The sequence below is a fragment of the Tamandua tetradactyla genome, chromosome 5 (assembly GCF_023851605.1).
Source record: "Tamandua tetradactyla isolate mTamTet1 chromosome 5, mTamTet1.pri, whole genome shotgun sequence".
Classification (NCBI taxonomy): domain Eukaryota; kingdom Metazoa; phylum Chordata; class Mammalia; order Pilosa; family Myrmecophagidae; genus Tamandua; species Tamandua tetradactyla.
The window spans coordinates 115,530,609-115,545,061 of NC_135331.1; the positions used below are offsets into that span (position 1 = coordinate 115,530,609).

Below are 14,453 nucleotides of genomic sequence, written 5' to 3' on the forward strand. Positions count from 1 at the left end.
ACATGATGCTCCCTCCTTTCTGCAGGAGCAAAAGACAGGATAGATGTTATACATACAAATCCCATCACAGTCTACTAAGACTTTTTCATATATATTACCTAATTTGATCCTCAAAACTACACAAGAAGCCATCCATTTAACAGGTAAGGAAACTGAATCTGGGTCTCAGTTTCTCACATGTAGGTGTTCTGATAGTTCAAGGGTCTAGACAAAGTACCATCAAAAGACAATTCAGGGTGCACGGGTAGTTCAGTGGTAGAATATTTGTTTTCCATGTGGGAGACCTAGGTTCGATTCCCAGACGGTGCACCCTATCCCCCCAAAAAAGATAATTCAATTCCCTCACATGATTTTATTAAAATAAAAAAGAGAGTAAAGGTATTAATATGAATGGAAGCAGCAGGGTGGAAAAGGTGACATCTCATGATTCCTCTCTTCAACATAGCCAAGAGTTAACTCTTGGGAGGAAGAGAGGTGCAGGGGGCTTCAGAGCCAGAGAAGGTGTTCACCTGCATTCAATTCCTGATCCCACCACTTACTAGCTCTAGGCTTCAGAGCTCAAAATAGTGCCTGTACCATGGTAAACACAGGTAACTGTATAAGGGGGTGATTATTATTGCATAAACCCTTATATTCACACTACTTGACACTAGTCAGGCACAAAAGCAAATTTCATATTGGATTTGTCAACACAGGCAAATATTTTTAAGCCAAGATGTTTGCTTCCAAAGACAATTTCCTCAAAAATGTTTTAACCATTTTGGCAGAAACAAGCGTAATCAACACATTTTTACTGTCTGCTTCCAAGTTTCAAAAATGTGTGAAAATGCTCCACAAAATATTTTTAGCTGTAAACATGGTGCAAACACTTTGAAAATCCTATCTGACTACAAACTGCCTACCTAAAAAGAAGAGTTAGAGCACAAAAGCAATTAAAAATTTGATAAAGTTCAAATGCTAATTCTGAATTCACAATTACCTTGAGCAAATGTCCATCTATTTGGTATTAAAATTGGGAGAAAAAACAGTGTAAGTACAACTCTCTTTTTTGTAGAGCAAAGGATTTTAAATTTTTGAATGTCCTTCACTTAACTGAAAAGTCAGAAATATAATGTTGACAGGGACAGAAATTTTATATAACTATAAGAAAATTTTCACAAACTGGTTATGAAACTCAAATAACTAAAAATAGTAAAAAATAAATACATATCCATGTAAAAAACAAAGATAAAATACTTCCTTTTTATAAAACAGTTCAGAAAGAAATGAATTAGTCAGTTTAGATTTTCAAAATCTGTGGAACCTTCATAAGAGGCTGAAGTATTTTGAGATGCTTCTCAAAAAACTTTTTAAGATTTCTAACATAAAAGTAATAAAAATATTCAACTCTTCATTATTCAGAGACTGATCACATCATCTACACAATATCCACACTCCTTATTTCTTATCCTTCTCTCCTTGACTTCTTTCCTTTAGGTCGCTGCAACTATACATCAGAAACTAACCAAAGGATGAAAAGGAACATAAAAGTAGTTCAATTTTCATTTGTTAATACAGCCACATGCTTTGGTAGGAAGTTAAAATTATTCACCCCAGGAGACTTATTTTCAGATGACTCAGTTTTCAACCACAGTCCCTATAATTTGTTATGAATAATGTGACATAAGGAATGCAGAAAAGAACTATGCTTGTTTATCTCAAGTGTCTAGTTTGGGTCCACTACATAGCAGCTACATAATGTGTGATAGAGGAATAAAGGAAGGGAAGGAAGGAAGAAGGTCTGAAAACTTTGAACAGACAAAGAAAGTATGCAATTTCAAATAGAAATCATAAAAATTTAAAACTGGAAACAAGCGGGAAAAGGAAAGTAAATTGCATCGGTTAAGAGTTCTGCTTTGTAGACAATTTTGAGTTCAATTCAAGTTCACTACTAACTGGATGAGTGATTTGGGCAAGTTATTTAACTTTCTTGAGGTTCAGTTTCTCATCTCTAACACGGGACTATTAAGAGAATGATTTGTGGAGTGCCCAGCATATAGGAGTCATAGTAGTATTCAAGTGGTATCATGATCTAGTCCAGTATGCTCCTTTTATAGAAGATGAAACTGAGACCTAGAGAAATCATATCTGTGGCAACAAAGCCTGACTAGAACTCAGGACTCTTGCTTTTCAGACCCACTTTCTTTCCTATAAGCCACACAAGCTTCAGAAATCCTACTTTGAGAAGAGAAGGAAATGCTAATTCTATGAGAAGGCAAAGTCTAGACTAGGGTGATGCTGGTCCTCAAAATTTAGTGTTTTTAAGAAACACATATGAGGGTACCAAAAAATGGGTAACATTTTCTTACACCCCACCAGAAGATTTTCTGATTAAATTAAGTTTGGAGTGAGGCATTTACAAAAAGCATCCAAGGTGACTGTGCTGCAGGGGTACTAGGGTCACACTTGGGGTGACACAGACATTAAAGTCACTGTAGTTGACATTCAGGCTACTGTATTTTTTAAAAGCGCCTGTGCTCTCACATGCGGTCAGTTTAGAAAACCTTTTGGAAGCAAACACAACAATCTTTGCTGAGATCAGCATAAAAAGACAGAGAAGAGGGGGGATTTGTGACGTTAAAGAAAGAAGACTGCTTTGTGGGAAGAGCTGAGAGCAAAGATAGGAGACCTTGTCACAGGTATGGGGAAAACTGAGTCCAGGACAAACAGGGCCTCCTGAAGAAGGCACAGACCCTGAACTCATTCCTTCCTGTCCTCAAACATTGCCTGTCTTTTGTCACTTCTGTTAAGCACTCATCTTTGACAGATGACATTATGAACAGAACTCATAGCAATCCCTTTAGCACTTCTCTGACAATGAAGTCTAGGATATCATGCCATGGTTTCACTCAGCTACTTCCATTTATTGTGTTGCCTTGAGGACATTATTTAACTTGAGTCTCCATTTCTTTATTCTGCAAAAGACGAATTGACTATTATGCCTATATCATATAGTTATTGGGATGATCAAAAGACACAATATGTCTGAAGCGCTGCTCCAATCCCAATGTCATATACAAATCCAAGATAGTACTTTTTTAAAATAAAGTATCCTAACAAAGGTGAACAGGTTTACGAGACTAATAATCAGCAGGCAAGCAGGAGAGGCTGGCAGAGCTGCCTGCTTCCACAGAATCCCTGTGCCTGGAGGTCAGCACATCACTGTAAGGATTTAAAGAGAAGGTAGGCTGGTTCTAACAATGACAAATTTCACAGGAACAGGAAAGTTTAAGTCAGAGGCTTGAAGTATATATAGGGTTGAAATAAGCTCAAGAAATAGTACACTGTTTTGCCTAGAGGTTAAATCCAACCCTTCATCTTACTGTCTAAGAGTAAGAAGAGATTAAATATTAAAGATATGAAAAAGATCTTGAAAAAACATCTTGATGTTAAAAGATCTTGAAGAAAATCTTGGCTAAGGGGCCATTTTGGGATGAAATACAAATGAAGGGGCTGGGAGCTCCCATTTGCAGGTAATGTTCCAAATGAAAGTACAGACTCCAGTGTAAGACAAAAGAGTCCTGTAGACAGTTCTAACCAAAGATAACTGAGCAAATACAATCAAACAACTCCAAGGTAACAGGAAGAATATCCTAAGAATGGTTATGCTTGTTGGTTCTGACTTCTTGTATGTCATAGAATAAATAATCTTTATCTGGGCTATAGGGAAATGAGACATCAAATTCCTCAGACAAAATGACCATCTAGGTCAGCTTTGACCTAGAAGGTAACAGATTTTGTTATATTCCTCCCTATCACAATTATTTAACAAATCTGATTGGCAGGTTTATCACTTATTTTCACATATATTTGCCTTCTAAGTTTCAAAAATCATTAGATACACAAATGAGAAAGAATGGTAAAATCCTTGACATGAGGAAACAATAAAAAAAAAGAGCTCATGTACTACTTAGGAAATAGATTTTAAGAATTTCCACTAATGAAAAAAACTTGAGGTTTACTTGAGGCCAAAGTATGCAAAAGCCAGTTGGAGAACATATGTAAGGGAAAAGCAGAAGCTTGCATTCCTAAACAGCCAAGTAGTTTCCTTTTGTGCTGACCTTTATGCCAGACCCACACAGATAATAACATAGATTGGATGTTTTTTTTCTTTTGATGTAACTACTGTAAAATGTAAATAAAATAGATGACATAATATTGGCAAGGTCTAATGGTTTGTGTAGGGCCGCCTTCTGTAGAATTCAACTGCCAAGGTCAATGATGATTTTGCATACTAACCTTAGTAAAACCTCTTCTATCACTCACTGTACAAACAGTGATTAATGACTCTGCCAAAAATGACTGATTAATATCATGAATGCCATTTCCGTCCAGATTTTTTTTTACAAGACCAAGTTACGAACAGTTTAAAGAAAAAGCCATCAACTGCCATCATCAGTAGAGACTGTTTGGGTAATGTACTTTTCAGGCAAGTAAATAAATCAAGACTCATTTACATTTTAAAGTCAAATAAAAACCCTAGTTAAGTAACTTGTCTAAAGCAAATATCAGTGTTTAGGAATAAAGATCTCAACTTCCCTGGCAGTCTGTATCATATCCAAATTCCTATGACAGGCTGCCCAAAGGATTTCTGATCTTAGACTAGGGCCAAGGAATAATTCACAAAACAAAAAGATGGAATAGATTCAGGTAATTTCAGCACTAACCCCTCCACCCTCTCCCCCTCAAGTCCCACCCCCACACACAGATCATTGGAAGCAATACAGTGTTTCTGTGCATGAAAACTGATAGAGAATTAGAATCTGGCTTTTAAACTCAGGGATCAGCAAGTCAGTACTGACTGATAGTTGTAAGGTATCCTGCCTAAGTTTGTCATACAGCTATTGTCATGTCATGACTGCTTTTCTAATTTTTTTTTACCTATGGTACAGCTTAGTTTACACAGGCTATTCTATAAGAAAAGTAAAAAAAATCTCAACTAGAGAAATTCAAAAGCTATGCATCCCCTTAAAACAATGCTTTTCCAAATCTTCCAATAAAAACAAAAATGTGTAGGGTTTTGAAATTTAAGTGTGATTAAATAATGTAGATAGGACAAAGAACTAAAATCACAAGATTCAAACCTAAGGCTAAGAATAAAATGTACCAAGAATGCTACACCTTTTACATGAACTAATATTAAAAAAAAAGTATGTTTTAAAAAAGACAAATGACAGAAACTGACATCAGATGTGAGTACATAGAGTACTGTGTCTACACCTTAAATCTTAGACACCACATTTCACTTACCTCATCTCCATTTGTGTGCTTGGAAGTAGAGGACACACTAGTACAGAAGGAATGACATCTCTTTTTTTCAAACTGATAATGGTGTATTGCCTGAAGGCAAAATCTCTCAGTATTTTGCCTTTCTTGAACACTGCTATAACTTTCTGATGTATCTTCAGCAAATCCACTTTTTTCAAATGACCTCTCTGTACCAGAGTGAATGGAATTTAAGCTGGCTGCCTTTCGAAAAGGAAAAACACCAGTTTTTCTCAGGAATGTTATTTCTCTTGGGTTGACATCATCTAAATGGTTCTTTCTCCTTGCACAATATGGAGTGCTGCCTTTTTCTGGAATCCTTCCATCCAGTTCACTAACTTTTACTTCTGTTTCAGTGTTTTTAGCAGGAGAAATGTTATCCTGGTAAGACCAATTGCTCGCAGATTTCGGCACAAGTTTCTGTTTAACACTGTCAACTATAACTTCTGTCTTCTCTTGCTGAATGCCACCATCCAGTGTGGTGTCTGGGGCAACAGATTCCTCCTGTACCATTTCCCTGGACAAAAGAGCTGGCCGTTCTTTTGAAAGCTTAATGTCACTCTTCTTCTTACCTTCATTTTCATTATTTGGCACTGAGTCTGGGTCACCTACAATTTGCTTGCTCGGCTTCCTTCTGAAGTATTTTCTTCCAGGAGAGTATTTTTCAGGGCTCAAAGGAGTTTTGGCAGGATCAAAATATTGTTCTTCTTTCTCAGCTCGAACACATCCACAGACATTCCCCATTTGATTTGCAGGAAATCACAGTTCCACAGACCCACGCATTTCAAAATGCAGGGCTTACTCAAATCTTCTCCATTAATATTGAAAATTCCACTCTGAATTCTACTTCCTCACAGACTTTGTGACCATTCTCTTCGGTGTGAGGCCATTTTGCTTATGAGAAACGCACACGCAAGAAATGCCGTGGCATCCTGCCCAGCCAGGCCCCTGTGTCTCATTAGACACCGTGGCTTATTTCTGGCCACCAATCCTCTTAAACAAACATTACTGCTTACTGTCAAAACACAATGCTGAGCTTTCAAGGCAAACCCTTAGCTTTCCAGCATAAGAAGATTCTGACCCTCACTTTAGCTTTCAGTTTTCTGAAATACACACACTACCAAAGTTTGCATTAACCTTTGAAACTACTAGTGGTTCAACAAATCTGAGAGCAAATAGAAAGCTTATGCAAGTCAGAAGAGATTTAGCAAAGTGTCTTTCAAATTTAGTTTCAATGTGACTTACAAATTTGATTTCAGAGAATCTCTTATCATTAAGTTTTTTTCTTAAGAAACATCAACTAATTTCAGTACCTCAAAATACAATAAGCTCAGAAATTTCCGTAAAATATACGAACTCTTATTCAAAACAGCAGATTAAAAAATAACAAGATAATTCACTAGCTAAAGAAGAGATAATGAATAACTAGCTGCCTAAAATCCTCTAATAAAATGTTTTCTAAACTTGATCTTTTAAAATCATGTTTAATATTTTCAAATAAGATAAATTTCCAAACCTTCTCTACTATCTGGAAAATAGCTGAGATCATAATTTATAAAACTATAGGATTTTCATATGAGCAAACAGATAAATTGTATGATCTAAAGCAAAGAACACTCAGCCAAAGGAAATGCCTGAGCATCTCATACATGAATTAAGGCAGTTAAGTTTTATATGTAACTTTCATAATTGTTACCCTGGTTAAATATTAATAAATTTTACTAGGGCCTTGCTTTAAAAATAATAAATCAGTATGGCACCTGATTATCTAAGGTGTACATATTTCTTAAGTGAGTCATACAGTAAAAAGGAAATTAGCATGGCATGAAATGGGACTTAATACGTAAGCAGAAACCATTTGACTGACAATAAAAAAAAAAGATGATTGCCATTTCCTTAGGTAGTCTTTAGCACAATCAAAAGACTGAACCGATTTTACTTTACTAAGATTATTCAATAAATAGTCAAGACAGTAATGATGCTGCTGATGTTTCTCAGTAACACATTTTGAATTATGAGATTCTCTTAATCATTTCAAGAGGAAACTAAACATTCTCTACTGAAAAAACTGACTATCCTAGAAGACAAGTTAGCAAAAGTAAATTCTTGGGGTTTGTATTTGTTTTAAATGTGACTGCCAATGTCCTGAGATGGCCGATATTTGTACTACCATGAGAGAGGTGACCAATGATTTGCACTCTACCCACCTGTGTGTGCCTCTATTCCGGCCAAACTAGGCAACTGTACATTTACATATACAAACACACTACATCTTGCAGGGTCTACCTCTAATATCAGTGAAAATTTCTTTCATTCTCTAATGCTATGCTAATCCTACTACATACTCCTCTACATTTCTATTTTCCTTTATCTTGTTAGTAGACTCAGCACTCTAGATTATAGTTAGTTTTATGAACATTTCCCCTAATAGATAATAGATCATCTTCAACCTTAGTATCTCTAGCTAGCATATGGTGGCTAATGATAGGGGATTACTATAATGATAAGGCTTACCTTCAGACAGACTGGCCAGAAAATTTAGTTTGTGATGTTTAAAAAACTATATTAAATAAACAGATGATAGATAGATAGATAGATAGATAGATAGATAGATAGATAGATAGATAGATAGATAAAGTAAACTGGTCTTCTGAAAACATTTTCCCTTATTTATGTAAAGTATAGAGAAAAACGGCCCAGTCACTCTGAGTGAGATGATTACCGCATTTATAAATAGCCATACATCTTGGCATAATTAAAATAGTTCTCATCGTAAGTTATTGTAACACTAAGAAAAGTTATGTCACTTATATGAGAAGGAACATTTCTATTTTGCCAAAATATAGATATATCCCGTTTTAAATAGATCTTGTAGTTTTTAAATATTGATGACTATTTAACAGTCAAAATTCCCTGTATTCTGAAATGCACTGGATTCTGTAATACCATGTCATAGGATTATATTAGAAGCAAAACTTCTTCTATTTTTGTGACTGTTCATCCTCTCTACTCCAAAGATACCTGAACCCCAAAGGGCATTCTTAGTATCTAATTCTTTACTGTAATAAAAAGTGGCAGTAATGTTAGGCCCTTCTGATTCTTAAAAGTGAAAAGAAAAAATTTCAGGAGAGGTATCACTCTTTTTTTCTCTAATGGAGGCCCTTTCAACGTACACTGAATTTTACTCTGTGTTCCCACATGATAGCAACTGTCATTATCTATTCTCTAACCAACTTCCTTGAACTCTCCCATGTAAAAACTTCCTTCCATACACAAACAAACAAAACAAAAACTTAACTAATTTAATCCTGCCATTGATTGCACAATTTCCTTTAAATTTCCTCAAACTAAGCATACTTAAAAATGCTGCTAATATTTCTCAACCATTTACTCACACTTTGTTATGAGATTATCTACTTTCTGATCCCAATAGGCCTTCTCCAAGGCCTCCTTTGCCTTCCTTCTACTGGCAAACTATTAACCAGTACTCAGTCTTAAATTTCTCACGTTCTCTAGTGGCATTTCATACTGCTAACCATCTGTTTCTTTCTACTTAAAATTCTCTCCCCTTGGTTTCCTCAATACTACATTTTCCTGAGGACTTCTCCGCCCATCTAACTGTACCTTTTTGTTTCCTCAGCTGGATCTTCTTCCTTCCTGCATCTCTAATCATGGGCCTTCTCCAAAGTTCTTTCCTTGGCTCTCTACTTTTTTCCACATATGTTCTTCTTTTGGATGGTATGATGACCCCTTCCTTGATAGATTCACTGACCACCAATAAACTGTTAACTCCCAAGTTTATTATCTGTACCTTCTCTGCTCAGATATCTCCAACTGATCAGCAGACAGATGCACAGGATCTCCCACTATCCTTTCAAACCCAAACCTAGAAGGTCATTAGTTGTCTGTTACCATCATCCTCTTTCTCTATAGTCTACTATTTTATTTTGATCACTCAGGATAAAAAGTTTAGTCCTTCCTATCTTCCTTCAGAATGCCATCTCTTGGGTTCCATTTTTCATGCCCACCTTAGTCCTGCCCTTCACCACTCTACTCTGAGGGTCATATCCTCAGTTGCTCAGCTTCTCCTCCTAACTATAGAATTTGCTCATTTCAATCTATTTTACATAGAGTTGACAGAATCAGTTTCTTAAAATATTATTTTTCAAGCTCAGAGTACTTAAGTGACTTATCAAATGTTACCAAGCTATAAGTAGAGGAGCCAAGAATGAAACTTAGTGCTGGCTCCCTCCAATGTGAGTGTTTCCCACCGTCCCAAAGTGATTCTTAGTCTGGGATTCAAAATTCAGACACAGTCTCACCAGCGCTATCAGTCATGATATGATTGATTTCCTGCTCTGATGGGCCTCTGACCTTCCCACCTGGGATTCTTGCAGTTTCAACCCTACTATAAACTCAGTGCTCCACTTAGGGCTAATTAAAGGATTCTTACAAAGAATTCTGAGGAACTCCACATCAAATCAGCCTTTTAGCCAATTCTATTTAGACTTTACCTAATTCTGCTAATAAAGTCTGGCTGGGTGCTCTGTGCCCAAATTCCCGCCTGGGTTTAGTATTTAGTATCCTAGGTCCCCTACGTAAGCCTCTTTGGGATCTGGTTCTCAATTCCTGTTAGTTGTTACTTGATCTTCCCAACATCAACACCCCAGCACAGTGTGCATTTGCCTACTAGCTCCCTAGCAGTCTGGCTGGCTGTATACCTTTACTATGTTTACCTGGGTCTCCACCAACTTCCTACTGTTTGAAAATGTGCTCAGCCACTTGTTTAGATCCCGGGAACCTATCTAGACTCTACTTTCTGTAGTCCTGCATTCCAGCCACATATATCCTATTCCAAAATGAGACTTAGGTATATCCTTTTTCACCATTAGTTTCACCATAAGCTAGTTACACAGGGGTGAAAACAAAGCCTAAATGCTCTCAAAACCTGAGCTCCTTTCTGAGCTGGCAAACTATCTTCTTTTTCAATGTCCATTTGTTACAATAATTGGAAAGTAAAATGTGCTACATGCCTACTGCGTGTCAGGCTCTGTGCTATGCACAGGACACCATATGAACAGATGATTAATAAACTAAAAACAAGTTCAAAGATAGAATGGACTCACCTTAAATCAAATGAAGATCATTTTTTAGAGGCATCATTTGATAAAAACTAAAAATCAAAATCAGCCTTCAATTGGTACAGGTTTATTATATAATAAATCATATATACTCTCCTTAAATCTAGATTTAGAGAGTACAGTCATATACAAATCTTCTAATTCAGGAGATCTCAATATGATAATTCTGCCATCTAGTGTCTATCAAATGAGAATATTATGTACATAGTTGAGAAACTATAAAATCAGTAAAAGCCGTTCAAATTAGGATAGAGTCATAAAACCTTTATGTATGCAAGACAGGTAACACTGTCTAATGAACCAAAGAAATGTGCCTGCATTCAAAAAGAGAAATGTTTGTATTCTAACTGTGAGATTACAAGCACTGCTTGCAACTACATTTAAACTAACAGACTTCAGGAAATGGGTTGCCAGCTTCAGAAGCAGCAGGTAACTTTAAAAAAATAATTTAAAAAATTGTTTAAGAAAGAAAGCCTAAAATGTATTTTTCTTACAATGGATATGAATGAATAATTCACTCTTGAAATGAAGAGTTGGAAAACTAGCACAGAAAAAGGTGAGCAGAAATGACAATAAAGAAACATGGGGCTTACCTGAAAGTGCAAAATTATTGTCCATATTAACCCCAAAGTCAATTTGGGATTTCCATCTGTTATGTCATCATTTCTAATATTCACTAATTTTACCTGTTTTACATGAGAAAAAGAGATAAAACAAAGTTTTTCAAATTAGTATATAAATTTATATCTATATAAAAGCAATAAAGCACAGAAAAAAATGATTTAAATATCAGCAATTGTCAAAATACTGTTTTACTGCTAGTTTAAAAAAAAACTATTAAAAATGAAGCTGGCATTATTTTCCTATCTACCTACCATAGTTAACACAGTAAATAGTTATTGGACATTTGGAAGACAGTTTACATATAAAAATAATACTTGAACTTAAACCTTATTAATTTTCATATTGTAAATTCAGGAAAATAAATATAATGATATCTAACATTTTACTGCTGGAACAAACACAGCCAAAAACATTTCAGATAAGAGAACCTAACGAACTAATAATTCTTATGGAAATTTCTATTAGGATGAATAATAATGAGGCAAACACCAATAACACTGAAAATAATTAAGCACTTAGAATTTCCTAGTATTTAATAATAAAAAGTGCTTTGATGTTTATAATAAACCAAAAGAAGGAATGATAAAAGTTATTGTCTCCCTCTTTCACTCTCTTTCCCTTTTTTACAAACTCCATTAAAAAGCAAAATTATTGCCAATTATTTCATATTGTTCGCTAATAATTTTTAATATTCCTTCATTTCTTTTTCTCCGAATTGAAAACTTGTCAGTACTTTACCTTTTATGCCACCATAATACACACGCCACAAAATCAAGTTTGAATCCAACATAATGTTCATTTTCAATAACTTTTTCCAAAATTTCAAGCTAGCTGGACACAGCTGGCAGAAATGTTTCATTTCTGACCACTCATGAATTGCCTATTGATAGCTACTTTTTGAAAATAAAATATTGCCTCATCACTGCTAAGTATTAAAAATGCTCACACTAGGGCCAACCAAGAAGGTAGCATAAGACACTTCAAAGTACAGTTCTACCATGGGATCTTTGAACAACTAGCAAAAACTGGCAAAGACACTGTCTTCAAAACTCAGGAAAAGAGTTAAAGGGCTGTAGTAACTGGAGAAGTGCTGAATCAATTAAAGGCAACTTTTAAAAACAGTAGGAAGAGCTCCTGGTTTTGTGGTTACTGGCTGACCCCAACCTTGCCTGCAACTCCCACTGCGGGACCCCAACCCTGTTCCAGAGGGGATGGAGTAAGCACTAGGCAGATACTGGGGTGCCTACACGTCAGTGCCCAACTATCAGGAGGCAGCCTGAAAGGCTAAACCAGGAAACTTCTCTCTCTGCCTCACCAAGCCAGAACTTGCCCTTGAAGAAGCTTGTAGACAGCTAAAGCAGTGTAAGAAACAATTAAGCCAAAGTAGCCTGGGGCAAAAGATTTCTGGTGTTAAGACAAACAAATGAGCACCCAGAAGGGAGATATTAAGATATTCCTACATAAACAAAAACTAAGGGTGTTCGTCACCATTATATATGCCATGTAAACAATGCTACAGGGAGTTCTTCAGACTGGAAGGAAAGGACACTAAACAGTAGATTGAAGTAGGCCTAAAGAAATAAAGACCACCAGTAAAGGTAACTATATGTGAAATTATATAAATGCCAATAATACTGTATTGTACTTCTTGGTATATAATTTCATTTCTTCTTACAAGTTCTAAAATGCAAAGGCAAAAGAAGTCATGATAAACCTATGGTTTAAGACATACAAGGTATAAAAAACATTATTTGTAACAAGTATAACAAAAAGGTGGGGGGTGGAGGGGTAAAGGAACACTGTTCCCTTTGCTACTGAAGTTAAGCTGGTATCAAAACAAACAGGATTGTTACAGATTTAGGATGTTATATTTAAGCCCATGATAACCATAAAGAAAATATATGAAAATATATACAGAAGGAAATGAAAAGAGACTCAAAATAACACACTACAAAAAAATCAAATAAACATGAAAGTAGAAATTAGAGAAATGAGGAACAGAGATAAGACTTGCAAAGACTAAATAGCAAAATGGCAGAAGAAAGCCCTGCATTAGCAGTACTTACTTTAAATGCAAATGGATTAAATTCTCTAGTCAAGAGGGAGAAATTGGCAAAATGGATAAAAAAGCAAGAGCCAACTATATGCTATTTACAACAGACTCACTTTAAATTCAAAGACACAAGTAGGTTGGAAGTGAGCAGACGGAAAAAAATTTACCATGCAAATAGCAACCAAAAGAGAGCTGAGGTAGTTACGTTAATATCAGAAAAAAAATAGACTTCAAGTCAAAACTGTTATGAGGAATAAAGATGGTTACTATATATTGATAAAAGGGTCAATCCAACTGGAAGACATGACAATTATAAATATATACACATCTCACAGCACAGTTCCGAAATAAATGAAGAAATTGACAGATTCAAAAGAAGAAATATATGTTCTACACTATTAACAGAACTTCAACACACCACTTTCAATAACAGACAGAACATTTAGACAGAATATCAGTAAGGAAGTAGAACACTTGAATAACACTACAAATCACTAGACCTAACAGACATATATACCACCCGTCATGCAACAATAGCAGAATACACATTCTTTTCTATGCACACAGGTTATTCTCCAGCATAACTATATATTAGGTCACAAAACAAGTCTCAACAAATTTAAAAGTACAGAAATCACACAATATGTCTTCTCTGACCACAATGGAATAAATCTATAAATCAATAACAGAAAGAAAACTAGAAAATTCACACAAATATGGAAAACAAACTTTAACAAACAACCAATGTGTCAAATTAAAAATCAAAAAGAAATATCTTGACGTGGATGAAAAGGAAAACACAACACACCCAAATGACAGAATGCAACAAAAGCAACATTGAGGGGAAATTTTATAGCTCAAAATGCTTATATTAAAAAAAAGAAGAAAGTTCTCAAATCAGAAACCTAACCTCACAACTGCAGGATCTAGAAAAAGAGCAAAGTAAACCCAAAGTGAGTAGATTAGAGCAGAGATAATTGAAATAAAGAACAACAAAAAAAAGAATCAATGAAACCAAAAGTTAGTTCTTTAACATCAATAAAATCAACAAACCTTTATTAAGCTAGATTGATGGGGCAAAAAGAGGGCACAAATAACTAAAATCAGAAATGAAATGAAGTATATTACCACCAATTCCACAGAAATAAGTGAAATTTTAAAATAATACTATGAACAGCTGTACACCAACAAATTAAGTAACCTAGATAAATTACAAATCCTAGAAATACACAAACTGATCAAGAAGAAATAGAAGATTTCAACAAACCAATAACAAGTAAAAATACTGAATCAGTAATTATATGCCTCCCAACAAAGAAAAGCCCAGGATC

General features: G+C 35.3%; 1 protein-coding gene across 25 annotated transcripts in view; it reads right to left on the reverse strand.

The window, feature by feature from the left end:
* Positions 1-14,453, reverse strand: part of DST (dystonin) — a 512,816-nt gene that overhangs the window by 208,322 nt on the left and 290,041 nt on the right. For 24 of the 25 annotated variants that reach the window (XM_077162141.1, XM_077162131.1, XM_077162146.1 and 21 more), the window contains one exon: positions 11,039-11,131. In XM_077162141.1, coding sequence (XP_077018256.1) covers positions 11,039-11,131 — 93 coding nt within the window. Of the gene's footprint in view, positions 1-5,289; positions 6,617-11,038; positions 11,132-14,453 lie in introns of those variants that run through there. The other variant, XM_077162132.1, reaches the window with a different exon arrangement.